At 36.9% G+C, this 15,325-nt stretch overlaps 1 protein-coding gene across 1 annotated transcript in view; it reads right to left on the bottom strand.

Moving 5' to 3' along the window:
• NEK8 (NIMA related kinase 8) overlaps positions 1–15,037 on the bottom strand; it is an 806,012-nt gene extending 790,975 nt beyond the window's left edge. The window contains exon 1 of the mRNA XM_044054419.1: positions 14,945–15,037. Coding sequence (XP_043910354.1) covers positions 14,945–15,030 — 86 coding nt within the window. The 5' untranslated portion in view covers positions 15,031–15,037. The remainder of the gene's footprint in view (positions 1–14,944) is intronic.
• Between the last annotated feature and the right edge of the window lie 288 nt (positions 15,038–15,325).

Genomic DNA, 15,325 nt, shown 5'->3' with positions numbered 1-15,325 from the left:
TGTGAAGTGGTTCCTTATTAATAAAGCAAAGATTCTATGACAGCAACTTTGGTCTTCAAGCTATTACTCTTCAATTACCAGCTCCACTAGACAGCATGCTAAAAATAAATACTACATAGCATTCTCTCGAGTCAATAATTTGGTATCATCGCTCTGAGAAGGCCCTCCTTTGCTGTAGCAGTTGGAGAATGTGCCTTTCAAAAATGGCTCCAGCAGCACAGAATACCCTTTCTGTAGAGCTGAGAAATATTAATGAACTTGCATGTTTCAAGACCAAGCTTCTTTGCCACCTGTCTTCTACTTTAACCTACAAGTGTTCCAAGGATTAAGTATAGAAACTATATAGCTATTTTACTATTGCTGAATACTCGGTGCATACTGTTTCGTTTAATTATTTGATGAACTGGCAGTTGGTTCAGATGATTAAGCCTATGATCTGTTAATGTGCTGCTGCTTTCTGTACAAAGTTAGATTCCCTCAACATTCATTTGCCTACTGTAAAATCTTGAGTAAGTCGCTTAACTAGACGGTGCTCTAGAACAACTGGGAATTTGGGCTAGGCTTGTTAATAGTCTCCTGGAAATCAGGCCTAGTAACTACATATAAATCTATGAAGCATGATTCTGTAACTATGCCTTACATTTTGATATAAATATAATCTTCCTATACATAATCACAAGTGCCCGTGACCTAGTTCATGGCTAAAGAAGTCTCTGAACCAGTCCATTTATCTGGTTATCAAATAAGTAAATAAAATAAAACATTATGACCCCATATAAACCGTATAGGTCAAGCAATGCAATACAGTTATATTAGTATCCAAGTACAGAAAATGGTAAGCTGAACACCAAGTCAAAATTTGATATTAAACATATAGAACAGTAAAAGATATGCAAGCTCATATAAAAAAGCCAAAGTGGTAAACATACTGCACAGCTTACACCCCCACCATCAGAAATTCCTGTCAAAATGTCCCCAATCATTTCACGAGGGTTCAGCAATCTTATTTCCACAGCCACTTAATACTTAAAATTAATACACAGCAGTCCACTGATCTCCCTTGCATGATCCTCTTAACCTCATTCAGTGTACTTAGAAATCTTCTCATCAAGGAATGTTGACATAAACCAGAGAAGGACTGCAGAGATCTGAAAATTATTGGAATAAATAGCACAGCTGTGTTGCAGCATGTGCAAACAGGCATATAATGACCATAAACAGGCCCTGTCCTAAGATGACTGGTAAGAAACAGTGGAATTCTAGAGAATGGATACAAGAAAAGGACAAACATCAGCGGCTGGTAAATGGAGTATCAGGTTTAGGACCAAGATAAGGAGGAGGTAACTTACAGAACAGATGACAGGGTTCTAGAAGACTATGTTCCACAGGACTGAATCAAGATGGCATGGGATATACTGAAAAGAAAGCCAGAGCAAAGGGTGAGAAAAAGACAACTGTAAAGGATCAAGCTATAACATTTGGCAAAGTTCACAGGCCAGGCACTTTTTCAACTAACATTTTTATAAGTATTCCCAGGAAAATAAAGTGAATTTAAGTCCAATGATGCCCGTGAGGCTTCATAAACATAGGTTCATAAGTATAAACTAGGCATGAGGTCTAGATGACCACTGTTGAGCCTAGACAGCATAAGCTATATACATTTAAAAATATTAGCTGCCTTGATTAAGGACAGCCATACTACATTTCTCAGGAAAGTCAATACCAAAGAGTTTGGGCTGATTGAGTTTGCAGATGACTGCAAACTAGGAGCAGTTATTGAATCCCCAAATGTCTTAACCATCCTGCAGGAAGGTTTGCCCCAAACCAGTAACTCCTGCCTAAATCATGGACTGAAACTAAATGCTAAAAAACACATTCTCTTATCTTTTGGGGAGTTATTTACCCTAGGAACTACCACACTGACAATACACCCCTGAGAGATGACTCAGCTGTTTGGGATTTGGAAACTTTCATGGATAGTGACATAATAGATATCCATTGTTATAAGAAAGCATTTCTATGTTGCATAGCTTATAAACAAAGGGATTGTGACCAGACCTAGGGATGTCATTGTACCCCTTTAGTAAGCCCTCATTAGGCCAGTTGTGGAGTATAATGCCCTCTTTTGGCATGTATCTGTCCAGACACATGCAATGACTGGAATGCCCACAGAGATACCTTACTAAAAAGATAAGATACAAGGCCTAAATAATATGCCCTACAGCTCAAAGCTCTACACTATACTTGGTATCCTACACACTGCTAAGAGGTGACATGTGCCTGGCATACAAGGCACCCAGTACTGATGGACCTACTGCACATCAGCAAGTCAAGTGTCATCAGAAATACTTGGTCCGGGGATCTAAACCTCTTCTGCAACATCAACAGAATTGTTTGGACGGACAAGTATATCTCGAGGATCTAAACCTCTTCTGCAACATCAACAGAATTGTTTGGACGGACAAGTATATCTCGAGGAGGATACCACTGCTGTGGAACAGACTCCCCATTCACATAAAACAAAGCTTATCCCAGTACATATTCAATTGCAACTTGGATCTATGAATGGGTAAAAGAAAATGTACCCCTGGACTGTCTCCTGTATTACTAATGGATAGAGGCAGTTCCGAAATGCTTTATCCCAAGCATGGGTCCCTCTTAAATTATCTGTGGTATGATTCCAGATATAGGAGTAATATTAAATTACTGACAATGAGATGGGAAAGACGAATCTACCACCAAAAAGGAAAGCTTAATTCAAGGGCAGCTAGCCTAGTACTCAGCTATGAACCTATGAATTTATGAATAACCGTCCAGTCACCTAAATTGATCTTAAAGGTAGCTAATGTATTGTTTTCTTTGACATGTACAGGAAGTTTGTTTCATAAGCAGGGGATGTGTTAGGTTAGATGTCTATTTTTATTTATTTAATCTCTATTTGTTAACTGTGTGAGTGGGCTGGTCAGTTAAATCCTTTTCAACCAAAATTTAGGCTCAAATAAGAGATATACAGGTATAGTATAGAGAACTGAAATGATAGAGAACAATAATTATTACTGTACAGTAATTTTTAAGTAATGATAATGGCAGAATAAAATAGTAAATTGCATTAAATTTAACATGCATATTTACAGTTTGCATATTACTTTCACATACATATTTATAGTTTCTGCATTAGAATTACAAACCAGCAGGTCACATTTATGTGCTAACTGAAGGTGACAATCCCTGGCACTAGTGTTTTTGATACTGCAAGTCTCACATAAGTGAAGGAGATCAAGCAGGATAAAATCTTTCATTGTGCAGAAAACTAAGCATAGATCCACATAAAGGAGATTATATGAGACAGAATATAGTCAAAAGGTGTTTAATATAATAAAGCAGCTAAGGGAATTTTAGTCCAGTAATTTTAGAATACATGTCTATCCATTGACAGCACTTTCAATAAGAAAGAAATGTGTTTGGCAGAATTGCTGCACTCCTCAGAACACCTGATCTTAAATATACTTTCTCCAAGGCTGCACAACAGTGGAGAAAACAGAAAACTTCACTGTCAGCGAAACTTATTTTGCTCTTTTTCTGTGGATTGTACAGCACTCGAGAAAAATGCATTTGATGGAGTGACAGGAACCCTAATTTTCTTGCTTAGTAATCTATCAGGCCTTTCTAATTAAGAAATATGTTTGGAGAGGTACATCCCAAAGAAGGTATTTTCAGTGATAGGCCTGATGAGGAATGTATAACAAGAAATCATGACTTCCTTTCTTCTACAGGAAGTGTTTTGGGAAATTATATTATGCCATTCAGAATAATTTCTTGTCAGCGAATGAAACATGGTAGAAGGACAGTTTTTGTTGATGAAGGCAACCATTTCTTTGATGTTTGTATACATTTAAGGTGGTGTCCTTAGTATAGTATGAGCTAAGGAAATCTTGCTTCCAAATAAAAAAAAAATTGTAACTAAGTTTGAGCTCATGGTTGGTACACCAGACACTGGCATGTCAAGCCCTTACTGGAGCATGTGAAAATCTACAGAGAAGTGTGCAGTAGTACACAGATTGCAGTCACCTGCAAACTGTTGCATAGCTCTTTGACATTTGCCTTGATATCAGAAGAGAAAATGCTAAAAAGGAAAGGGTCCAGGGCAGAGCCCTTAAAGAAAACCAATAATAAGGTTATTTTGTAAAAGGAAATACCAGCAACCCTTACTTTGTGAGTCTTGTTAGTGAGCCTGCAGGCTAACAGACATAGGACAGAGGGTAAGTTGGGAGAGTTTATCTATAATACTTATATGAAAAACTGTATTGAAGGCCTTAGCCAAGTACAGATAAGCAGTGCAGACAGAGTGGTGTCCCATATCCATGGCATCTATAATCTTTTTGAGAAAAATGATTAGAACCCACACTGTGAAAGTAGCAGACTCCAAATCTGGACTTTAGACCAGTGACAAGTGGAGTACCACAGAGTTCAGTCCTGGGTCCTCTCCTGTTTGGTATCTACTTCTCTGAAGTACAGGCTAACACAGAAGGTCTTTGGCTAACTAAGTTAGCAGATGACTGCAAACTAGGAGCCATAATCAAACCTCCTAACAATGTGGACATCCTACAAAAGGGCCTCACTGAGACAGATGCCTGATGTCAAAGCCATGGCCTCAAGCTCAATGCCAAAAAGTGCATTGTCATTCTCTTTGGTAAAAACTCTGTACCCATGAACTACCACATAGGTGGTAGTCTACTTAACACTGAAAGTGTGATGAGACCTTGGGACACAGGTGGACAGTAGTCTCTCCTTTGATAATCACATTGCCACAGTGGTCAGGAAATCCTTCTACGTGACACACCATCGCAAAAGGTTTCTCATCCAGAAAAAAAAAAAAAAAAAAAAAGAGGTCATTGTTCCCCTCTACTCATCACTCATTAGACCCACTACAGAGTACAATGCCCCTTTTGGTATGTACCTCATAAGCCATCTACAACAACTGGAAAGGCCACAGAAATACCTCACAAAGAGGATTACTGGCCTCAAACAGATGCCATAATGCAGACAGTCTCAAAAAACTCTAAACTCCAGCTTTACTCCATCGCATATCGCCTACTCAGAGGCGATCTCTGCCTAACATACAAAGCTATGTCAAACCCAGAGCTGTTGGACATGCTCCACTTCAAGAAATGCCAATCCTTCCGAGCTACACGCTCTAGGGACCTAAACCTGGTCACCACAATAAACAGAACATGCTGGATGAATAGATTCCTGTCCCAGAGACTTCTGGAACAGACAACCTATCTATGTCAAACAGAGCTCCTCATTAGCTCTCTTCAAGAAAAATCTTGATGATTGGATGGGAAATATGAAATTCACCCCGGGGATCACTTCTGTGGCTCTGCTTGACAGGGGCACAGGAAAATTATTTTCTTGGGTGGCGAAAGCCAGGGTACCTTTTTGGCTAGGCTTATATAGGCCCTAGGACCAATAGCCTAGTACCTACCTATGAATAGGCAGAATCTGTCTTTAACAAAGCCAGTCTTACTTGGCTCAAGAGACAGAAGGTACCATATGTCACTGTTAAGTTCAACTATGATATATTTCATGACTTTAAAAATGACACTAGTGAGACTTATTAGCTTGTAGTGTGGATCTGTGATACAAAACACAACCCCTCCCTTACTACTGTAAGATGTATACAAATATTCTGTTAAATGCATATAATGTAAATGAAAATGAAGCTTTGAAAAAAAAAAAAATATCAGGATGGTCGGTGGCTGTGAAATACAGAAATGCAATACAATACGTTTATCAGCAAAGCAAAGTACACACATATAAATTACATATTTTTACTCCAATTCAAGCTTTTATATTTCCTATACAAACCCACCTTCCTCAGCGCCACTTAAGTAATGACCCTGTACCAGGGGAAGTTCCCTCATGCCAAGGCCAAATTTTTTCTAGTAGTATAAATACCACCTAAAATCTCCTCCAAAAAAGTGGCCACTAGCCTAGTGGGATGACCCTGGCCAACATAAGGATAAAAAATAAATAAATAAATCTCGTATGATTAGGGTATCCAAAAAAAGTAACAGTCTCTTTTTACTGATGTAAAACATTACACTATTGAACAGTAGAACCCACTGGCAGTTACCACAGAGGATTAAGGCTATGAGTTGTTAATGAATTGCTTTCTGTAGCCCAGGGACTAATTCTCTCAGCTTCCACTTGCCTACTGTGCAACTCTGAGCAGGCTGCTTAACCAGATAGTGCAGCCAGGTCACCCATGAAATTGAGCATTTGTGTCCAGGTCACCCATGAAATTGAGCATTTGTGAGCAGTAGACTTACCAAGTTAACAAATAAATAAAAATAAAGGAAATAAAAAAAATGAAATAAAATACATCTAAGATGCATACTCGCAAGGCCTCTCCGAGTCACAGCTTGAATCACACACTTTGTTAAAAACTAGATGCATGCAATCTTATAATCAGGGTGATGATTCTCCATTCTGTATTAAAAAGGATAAAAGTGCACCATTCTGTATTAAACCGTCAGCCCTCACATTTACACAGTGAAAAAAGCATTATTCTGCAGCTCTCTCATTTCCTGCTGACATAACATTCTTCTCAAATCTCCAACACTTCCTCAAAAAAGAAAAGCTAGCACCACAATAAATACCCAGTTAGCAAAACAACCATAGCAATTTTAAAATATATATACTCCTTATATCCAACCCAGGGCCAGTAAAAATGTCTTTGCCTAAAAAATGGTGTTAAAACAGTCATGAGTAATTCAGCCAGCTTATTTAACAAATCTCACTATGCACATCCATGGATAATAGCACATCAAAGTTACTTAATAAGAAACACTTAAATCTGGTACAAAGCATCACTCCACATTCTATTTTACATCACTGGCACATAAAATGTAGTGTGAAAACTAAGAAGTAAACTGGGTGGCAGCATATTCCTAATCATTAAAAAATACCCTCTAGCCACACCCTGCCCCCATCCTGAGGGACCTGTACATGCTCTATAGGTAGTTTCTTAAAATGTCAAAGCTTTATTCTCTACAAACAAGCACCCATTCAATCCAGATAATGTGGACCCTCTTCTTTCAGCAATACTTCACACATAATTAAAAAATCATCTGCTTTTAAAAGGAAGCCTTAGTCAACACTTGACCCTCACCACTGTACCAGGCTTAAATTGCATACAAGCAACCATTTGGACAGTAACAAAATTATCCTACATAACTCCATTAAACATAAACATTACCACCAAATAGTAATACATTCTTATAGACATCACCACTACAGGAAAATGATATCTGTATTTCTAAGTAATCACAGTATCTTAAACACAACCTACTACCTAAATACTACAACTAACAAATGAAAAATAAGGTATCTACACATTAACAAAATTATATTTGAACAACTGCTTTTGTACAAAGTAGTCAACACAGATTGGACCTCATTCTGAATACAGTGTGCTGTTTTAAAACATCTTTTGAATATCCTACTCCCCTTACAAGACAAATATTAAACACCAATAAATCAAAATAGGATCAGAACTCACTTATCTCCCTGGCTCAATACTTATTTGAAGCAAGAATTACAAAAAGCAGGACTAAATATGGTATGAGTACACGTCTAGCAAAACAAACCAAAATCTGGAACAATACTGCTTAGGAACGTATGCAAAAAAATAAAAAATAAAACACAACATAGATATAGCAAAATAATTCCTTCACCAATGGGATGAATAACCCAAAATCAAAAACCACACCACCAAAACTTTACTACAGGAGTTCAAACTTCTACCCAGTAAAAATAACCCATCTTACCCCACTACAACATTAAAGAAAAACCCACTATCATCAAAAAAGATAAGCTAGACTCCAAATACTGCCATACAACTTGTATCCATTGGAGTAATATTAAAAACTTCCAAAAAATCAACTTGCTGGACCCCATTATCTTTCATATAATAAAAGAACTCCCTTCTGGAGCTTTCCTATTTCAGTTTTCGATATCAACAAATGGATAAAATCATTCCCTGATCAACATTAAGCAGGCTTCACTTCAACACACACAATACAGATCTCACTGTCCAATGATAGGTACTCTGACCATAGGAAATCTTCTGCCATCATGATGCTACTAAAATCTTTAAATCCATAATCTACAGACAGATACAGGCCTACTGTCATACTATCAAACCCCTCTAAAATACTTGAAAAAATCTACTCAAATAATACATCTGGAAAAAAAACTGTTCTGTATCAATCAAAACACATTTCAAAAGGGCCATCATACCTCTATTACCCTCCCTGTGTTCATGGATTCTAATTTATAGCAATATGAAATTAGACCATCTAACAGAAGTAATATCTATTGCTCTGTCTAAGGCCTCTGGCATCATATCACATGAGAAACTACCCCAAACTCATCTTATGAACTCTCTGACTCTGCTATAATACGCTTTAACAAATTATCTTTATGGATATACCACAAAAATACTCTTTCAATCTTACTTGTCCAGCCCATTGCCCAGTGCCCACAGTTACAAGCAAGTCTTCTTCATTAAGAAAATAATATCCTAACATCTAATGATTTTCTCTTCTGTGCCCTAGTCATCTCTTTGACACTACCTGCAAAGAACATTCACTTAACAAAAAACACCCGCATAACTTGGACTTCTCTAGAACTTAACTATTAATTTCTCAAACACTAAATGCATACTGCTCATCATCCCTAAAAATAAATAAAATACACAGATGATACTTCCCCTATAACCTCTACAGGTACCCCATGAGGTGAATCAACCAATACAAGTATCTAGAACTGAGCTGGCCAACTTTATCTTTAAAAATATATGTCAATAAAATTAAGGACAGATGAAAGCACTGTACCAACTTCTGCATCTGTTAACAAAAGACCAATAAACTTCCCTTAAATCCTAGCATCACGCAAATACTTCACTAGTCCATATCAATAATAGCCAACTGGGCTAAAACTGTGCTTAACACATAAATATGAATTGAAAAAGCATATAGTTATGTGGTCACCCATGACAGTACAATACTACTGTACAACCCTCAGTAAATTCAACATGTTACCCATTACTTTCAGGTTCAATACATTCTGGGTACAAATATAATACAAATGTCAACACCTCAAGCACTGTCCATCTTTAGGTGACAAATTCCACTTGCACACATACTCCTGAGCACGTTATCCCTCAACTGTCTCTCAGTCATAGGTAACTTCTCTTCATCATTTCATCTGAGCATCCAGTGCCTCCTCAATGTAAAGTCCCTACTTAGTAATCACATTACACCAATATTAACAAATTGTGACTTTCATCTAAAAGGCATCATTTTGAACTGCAATACTACCAATAACAGCAAGTCCAGTTTACTTCTCCAATTTACTTCATGGCTGATATGAATAAAAAAATATGGAAGTGTATTATACTCATATCTTCATGTCTTAACATTATGCAACATATTATTTCTGCTCTGTTAATCACTACCTCTGCCCTTTCAGTAGGCATGTGATAAACTGTTGTCCATACGAGTTTATGTATTTCTTTTAGTGCCTATTATAAAATATTTGTATCAATCTATAACTATTACATGAGTCTTGTTTTATCTCTGTAACAAAGTTGTACTTGCAAATGGACTCCTGTGGACCAGTCCACCTAGCTGAATGAAAGAATGAATAATATTAATATTTCTGTAAAAGCAGTTCCCACACGGAGCTCTCAGTATGGCAAAAAAACGATAGATGCCTCGGCTCGGACACACAAAACTTTATTAGACAACACTATTGGCAGATAAATAAACGTTAAGTGCTTTCATCTGCTGATGCAGACTTCCTCAGAACGTATAAACTGACATTACAGTGCTCCTTATATATCACTTCTAAACCATTTTGGCGCCAATAATGATTAATTAATTAAAAACTATTTTAGAAAATTTCTAAACAATTTTTCAAGAATGCATTTAACACACCTATATTTCAATAAACCAAGACTACTTTGCTCATATACAATAACATAAAAACAATGATTACATATATTGTTTATATATATTGTTAAAAATGCTCATAGTGTTAAAAATACATATGTTATAAAATCAAACTGGTATGATGCAAAATGCATGTTCTATTGTAAGGTCATTTCACTATCTATTCAATTCCATCAATATGACATTGATATAGTCATTCATTATGTATTATTAGTATTTTAAAAGTTATTATAGAGTTAGATATTATGATGGGTATCATGCATCTATAGTGTTATGGGAGCATGACTGCATTTTGCATCATACCAGTTTGATTTTATAACATATGTATTTTTAACACTATGAGCATTTTTAACAATATATATAAACAACATATGTAATCATTGTTTTTATGTTATTGTATATGAGCAAAGTAGTCTTGGTTTATTGAAATATAGGTGTGTTAAATGCATTCTTAAAAAATTGTTTAGAAATTTTCTAAAATAGTTTTTAATTAATTAATCATTATTGGCGCCAAAATGGTTTAGAAGTGATATATAAGGAGCACTGTAATGTCAGTTTATACGTTCTGAGGAAGTCTGCATCAGCAGATGAAAGCGCTTAACGTTTATTTATCTGCCAATAGTGTTGTCTAATAAAGTTCTGTGTGTCCGAGCCGAGGCATCTATCGTTTTTTTGCCATACTGAGAGCTCCGTGTGGGAACTGCTTTTACAGTTTGATATTAATATTTCTATTAACAGCACTCCCCCCAGACACCCTTAGGTTTTGCGACAGCCCCAACTTTAAATTGGAGTTAGTCCAGGGGCAGCAGGAAAAACTGGTAGATTTGGTGATAGATGGGGGCACTGGAGTAGCCAGAAAGAATTAAGCAGAGGAAGAAAAGAGAAAAGGAAAGAGTACTAGTACACGAGAGTCTCATAATCCTAAACCAGGGTACAGTTGGTATATGTTACAAGTGTCATAGGTGGGTGTTTAGTATACTGAATGCAAATAATATACTTTATTTAAAAGCATGTTAACTGCCACACAAGTCACTACTGAAATGTAGGCAAACTAGACACCCTCATTGTCTAGTATAACATGTAGAGTGTACTTGTAACAGGGGTGGGCGTTGCCTCCCTTCTTAACTTCACAATTCTTCAGTTTTATTAAATTGAATTATAGAGACATATGAGGTGATACAGGAGGACTAACTCACCACCCCCCTTTCCAAGTACACTACACATGTAGAGATATTGACTTTTACTGACAATTTTTTCTATAACTTTTATGTTATGGCATCTATGTACATAGCCATGTTTGGTATACTACACGATCACAATTATTTGAGTAATGGGACTGGCATAATGTTTAAGGTCTTTACCTCACAGAAACAAGGGATAAGGTTTAATTCTGACCTATGGCTATTGGCTAGGCTTGTAATAGTCTAGTATTTACCTATGAGACTATGAACCTCCCCTCTTTCAGGGAGTGTTGCAATGTATGCAAATGACTTGCTCAATCTAAACTCAGATAAGCATGCCATTCCCTTGCAAACTAAGCTACAAGAAAGGTTTTAAAATTCTGTTGCATAATGGTTAAAGTAAAGTATTTACCTCACAGATGCAAAGTATAGGGTTCGAGTCTGCCAAATGGTTATTGGCTATGCTTATAATATTCTGCAGACTGATAGCCTACCATTTAGCAATGAATTTGCCAACGAATCTATGAAAGCAGGAAGGGTTACAAACATCTTGCCATGTGAGGTTTCTTGATATCAAACATTTATGGGGCTGGGGATTGGCATATTGGTTAAAATGTTTACCTCAAAGGCACAATGTTTGATTTTTTAGAAACATATCTAGGCATATAAATGCTCCCTCTGGTCATTAAGCCTAGTAATCACCTATGAGTGAAAACTTTTCTGTACATCTTAATGAGTCCCATTTTGTGAAATGGGGGTATAGGTCAGTGATAGAGCATTTGAGAGCTGATCAAGAGGTCCCCAGTTCAAATCCAAGTGCCCCTTGGTAGGTTGTCTTTAAGGTAGGTTGGTATAATGGTTACAGAGTTTATCTCACAAACACAAGATACAGGGTTTGATTCTTAACTTTGGAAGGGAAATTGGCTAGGCATAAAAAATAACCCACAAAGGCAGCTAGCCTATTACTTAACTATGAACAAAACCATTCAATCCTTAGGGTTGGGAGTTAGCATAATAGTTAAAGTGTTTACCTCACAGATACATGGTGCAAGGTTTAATTCTCACTTTTGGTCCGTGTCTAGATATTGGCTAGGCTTGTAATAGTCTGCTTAAACATTGTGTATTCCTAGTTCTTTAGAAAGAGGCATCACTCATCAGTGTATTCAGTTGTTGCTCCCAATATTTCTTAATTATTTATTTGTAATCTCTGTGAGGTGTTTTTGATACCAATAATCATGGCTTCATTTTACTGTTCAGATGAAGTCATAAGAAGAAGTCCGAGTTAGAATTTACTGTGACCCTATTAGTACGGTGCAACTAACACTCGCAGTAACTCAGAATTACTGGCCTAGCTAGGAACTTTTAAACAAGGCTGACAATAAGACACTTCATAATATAAATCCTTCAATAGCAATATTATGTTGATCACAAGAGAAAGGTTTTTTTCCCCTTCTGGCCTTAAAATCAGAATTTTTGGAATGTTTGAATCAAGTATACAAAAAAAAAAAAGACAGACGAGTTATACAGGGTTTCCTTTTTGGCTTAGAACACCCATGTTGGTGACTTATATGTATAAAGTCTGCCAGGACTTCTATAACAAGCGATAGATGATGTTAAAAGTATGAAGACAGTGAGAAGTATAGTGTAATGAGCATATGTAACTTTTAAGGTACTTTACATAAGAATATCCACACTTCTGGCACTTTATCCACATATCTCTCATGTAAATATATGTCTATCCTCATTTATTTTTTCTCAGAAATAACTTTATTTTGCATTTCACCTGAAATATTACTTGTATCTCAATAGTACACTTTAAAGAAAATAATTTCAAATACATTGGCAGCACACCGATTAGTGTTCGGCTGTTCAGTTTGGTTCTTGGTTGGAGTGGCTTAGGTACAGAGTCTACATTTCCTCCCTGTGGCCGCTTGGGTTTTCAGCCGATACTGCATCCAGATTTTTTTCCCACATCCCAAATATATGCCATAAGTCAATTTTTGATCCACCAATTTACCTGTAGGTGTGTCTTACTATATGTAAGTGTACATATGGGTCTACTGTCATGGGTTGGCAACATTCCAGGATTTGTTTCTCTGCCTTGTGGGTCATTGACTTCCAGCTCCAGCACTTCCACAACCATAAAATGGATTAAACAAGTAAACACAGAATGAATTTCATATTCAGTAATGCATTCCTTATTTTTCTTTCTTTGTCAGAACTGCAAAAACGTTCTTTAAATTATGACCCTTCCTCCACAAGCTGTACTAAGTGCATTGTTCTCAACTTCTTTGTGACTATTACAACCCACTGCTTTGCTCAAAAAATCAGGAACAAAGCAAAAAATAATGAGGCACAAAGGCCCCAAAATCGGGGACAATTTGAAATACTACTCTAATTAACAGTAAAGGTTTTGCATCAACATGCTTTTTGGGGAAGAATAGAATTCTGTCTGGATTTACTAACAAACTATAATTCTCACAGCCATTTGCCAGAAAATCAAAAATTTTGCAAAGGACAAACCAAAAATCAATGATTATTTAGTGCTATAATTAAGCCTGTCTTTTTATATAGATAGATAAACAGAGAGCGGAACAATCCTGCCAAATGTATACATTTAGCCTGCGATGCAAACCATAAATGTTTTGTACTGGAACCCAATATTATTGCCTCCAGCAACTATAATTTTGAAAATATACTCAATCCTCAAAATTCTACACCCATACATGTAGGAAGAGGACGCGTTATTTTCAAGTGCTGCCATTTATATCCATAAAAAGCTATTTTAAAGCTGTATTCCTTTCACACAAGCATTCTTTGTATGCCACTTTACTGTAAATATATGTTTACACAGTTCTAAACATTATGTGCTTTTAGAATATTTAAGTTTCCAAGGAAGGCTCAGAAAAAAAATGTATTTACTTTGGCTATACTGAGTATGTCTGCCTACTACTTTAGAAGCGGGGACTGATTTTTAGCACCATGGGCGTGGTTAATTAACAATCTGTAACTTAACTGGCGCAGTCGCTCAGTCAAACGAAAAGGAAAGAGCAGGGAGAATATTAGAAAGTATGCAAAAGTCAAAACATTAAAAAGTATTGGGTCTATTAAACCATAACCGTTCATACCTCTCAACCTGTTATAGCAAGAAATCTGGATAAAGCAATAAATAATGCGAGACAAAGGCCCCCAGATAGGTTACCTTTTTTTAAATATTGCTCTTACAAACTTAAATAGTAGATAGAACAACATGCTTCGCATTAGTATAACTTTTCTGAAGGGTAAAAAGTCTGAATTTCTGAAACTAAAATCTCCGTCATTAATTTCTCACTTTAACCCTCAAAAATTTGCTAGAAAAGCCAATTTTATGAGAAGCACAAAAAAAATGAAAAAAATCTGGACATTCTGCGAAAATCTGTACTGCCGAGAGGTTAAAAAACCGTTCCAGCTGTTATGACTTGGTCACTCAACAATCAGCATCCCCAAGTGCAAAGTATTCTTTGGGACGTGCATATGTATGTGTGTAACTGTGAAATAACATTACTTCTTTCAGTATTTTGTTACTTACTCCTCTAACAAACTTTTTATTTTTATTTGGGGGGACGTAATTTTAAGACTCTGCAATAGGACCAAGAAGCTCGCCCTCTCTCAAGCAGTCAAAAACAGAAAAGGACCCATCAGGGTGATAATTACGATCTAAAGCAGGAAAAGGGGGCTTCTTCATTATCTGCGAAATTTTCTCACCCAAATGCTCCCCGTCCAACCACTTTGATTTTCTCGTACTTGTCCATTTTGTTGCCTCTGTTTATGACACCGCCGTCTCGTCGCATAGCAACGCCTCTGTTGCCACGAGTACTACAACAACCGGAACGACTCCATTACGACTTCCAGTTTATATGAAAAAAAAAGGGGGGGGGGGCTTACTCTCCAGCCCCGTTTGTCAAAGGTAGGAGTTACAATGCAATCCAGACAAAGTAGCTGTTCCACATAACCTTAGCCCGTCGTCAGGAGCGGCCGTAGGTCAACTGGCGCCCTAGGCAAAAGGGCTCCACGGCCCAAATAAATACTGGAAAAGTGTCCCTACCAGAGCGGCGCCCTAGTTGGTCTATGCCGGTCGTATTTTAG

This window comes from Protopterus annectens, chromosome 13.part0 (assembly GCF_019279795.1).
Source record: "Protopterus annectens isolate FY-2018-M chromosome 13.part0, PAN1.0, whole genome shotgun sequence".
Lineage (NCBI taxonomy): Eukaryota > Metazoa > Chordata > Ceratodontiformes > Protopteridae > Protopterus > Protopterus annectens.
The sequence above is the reverse complement of the archived record's forward strand: the minus strand, read 5'-3'. Positions and strand labels throughout refer to the sequence as shown.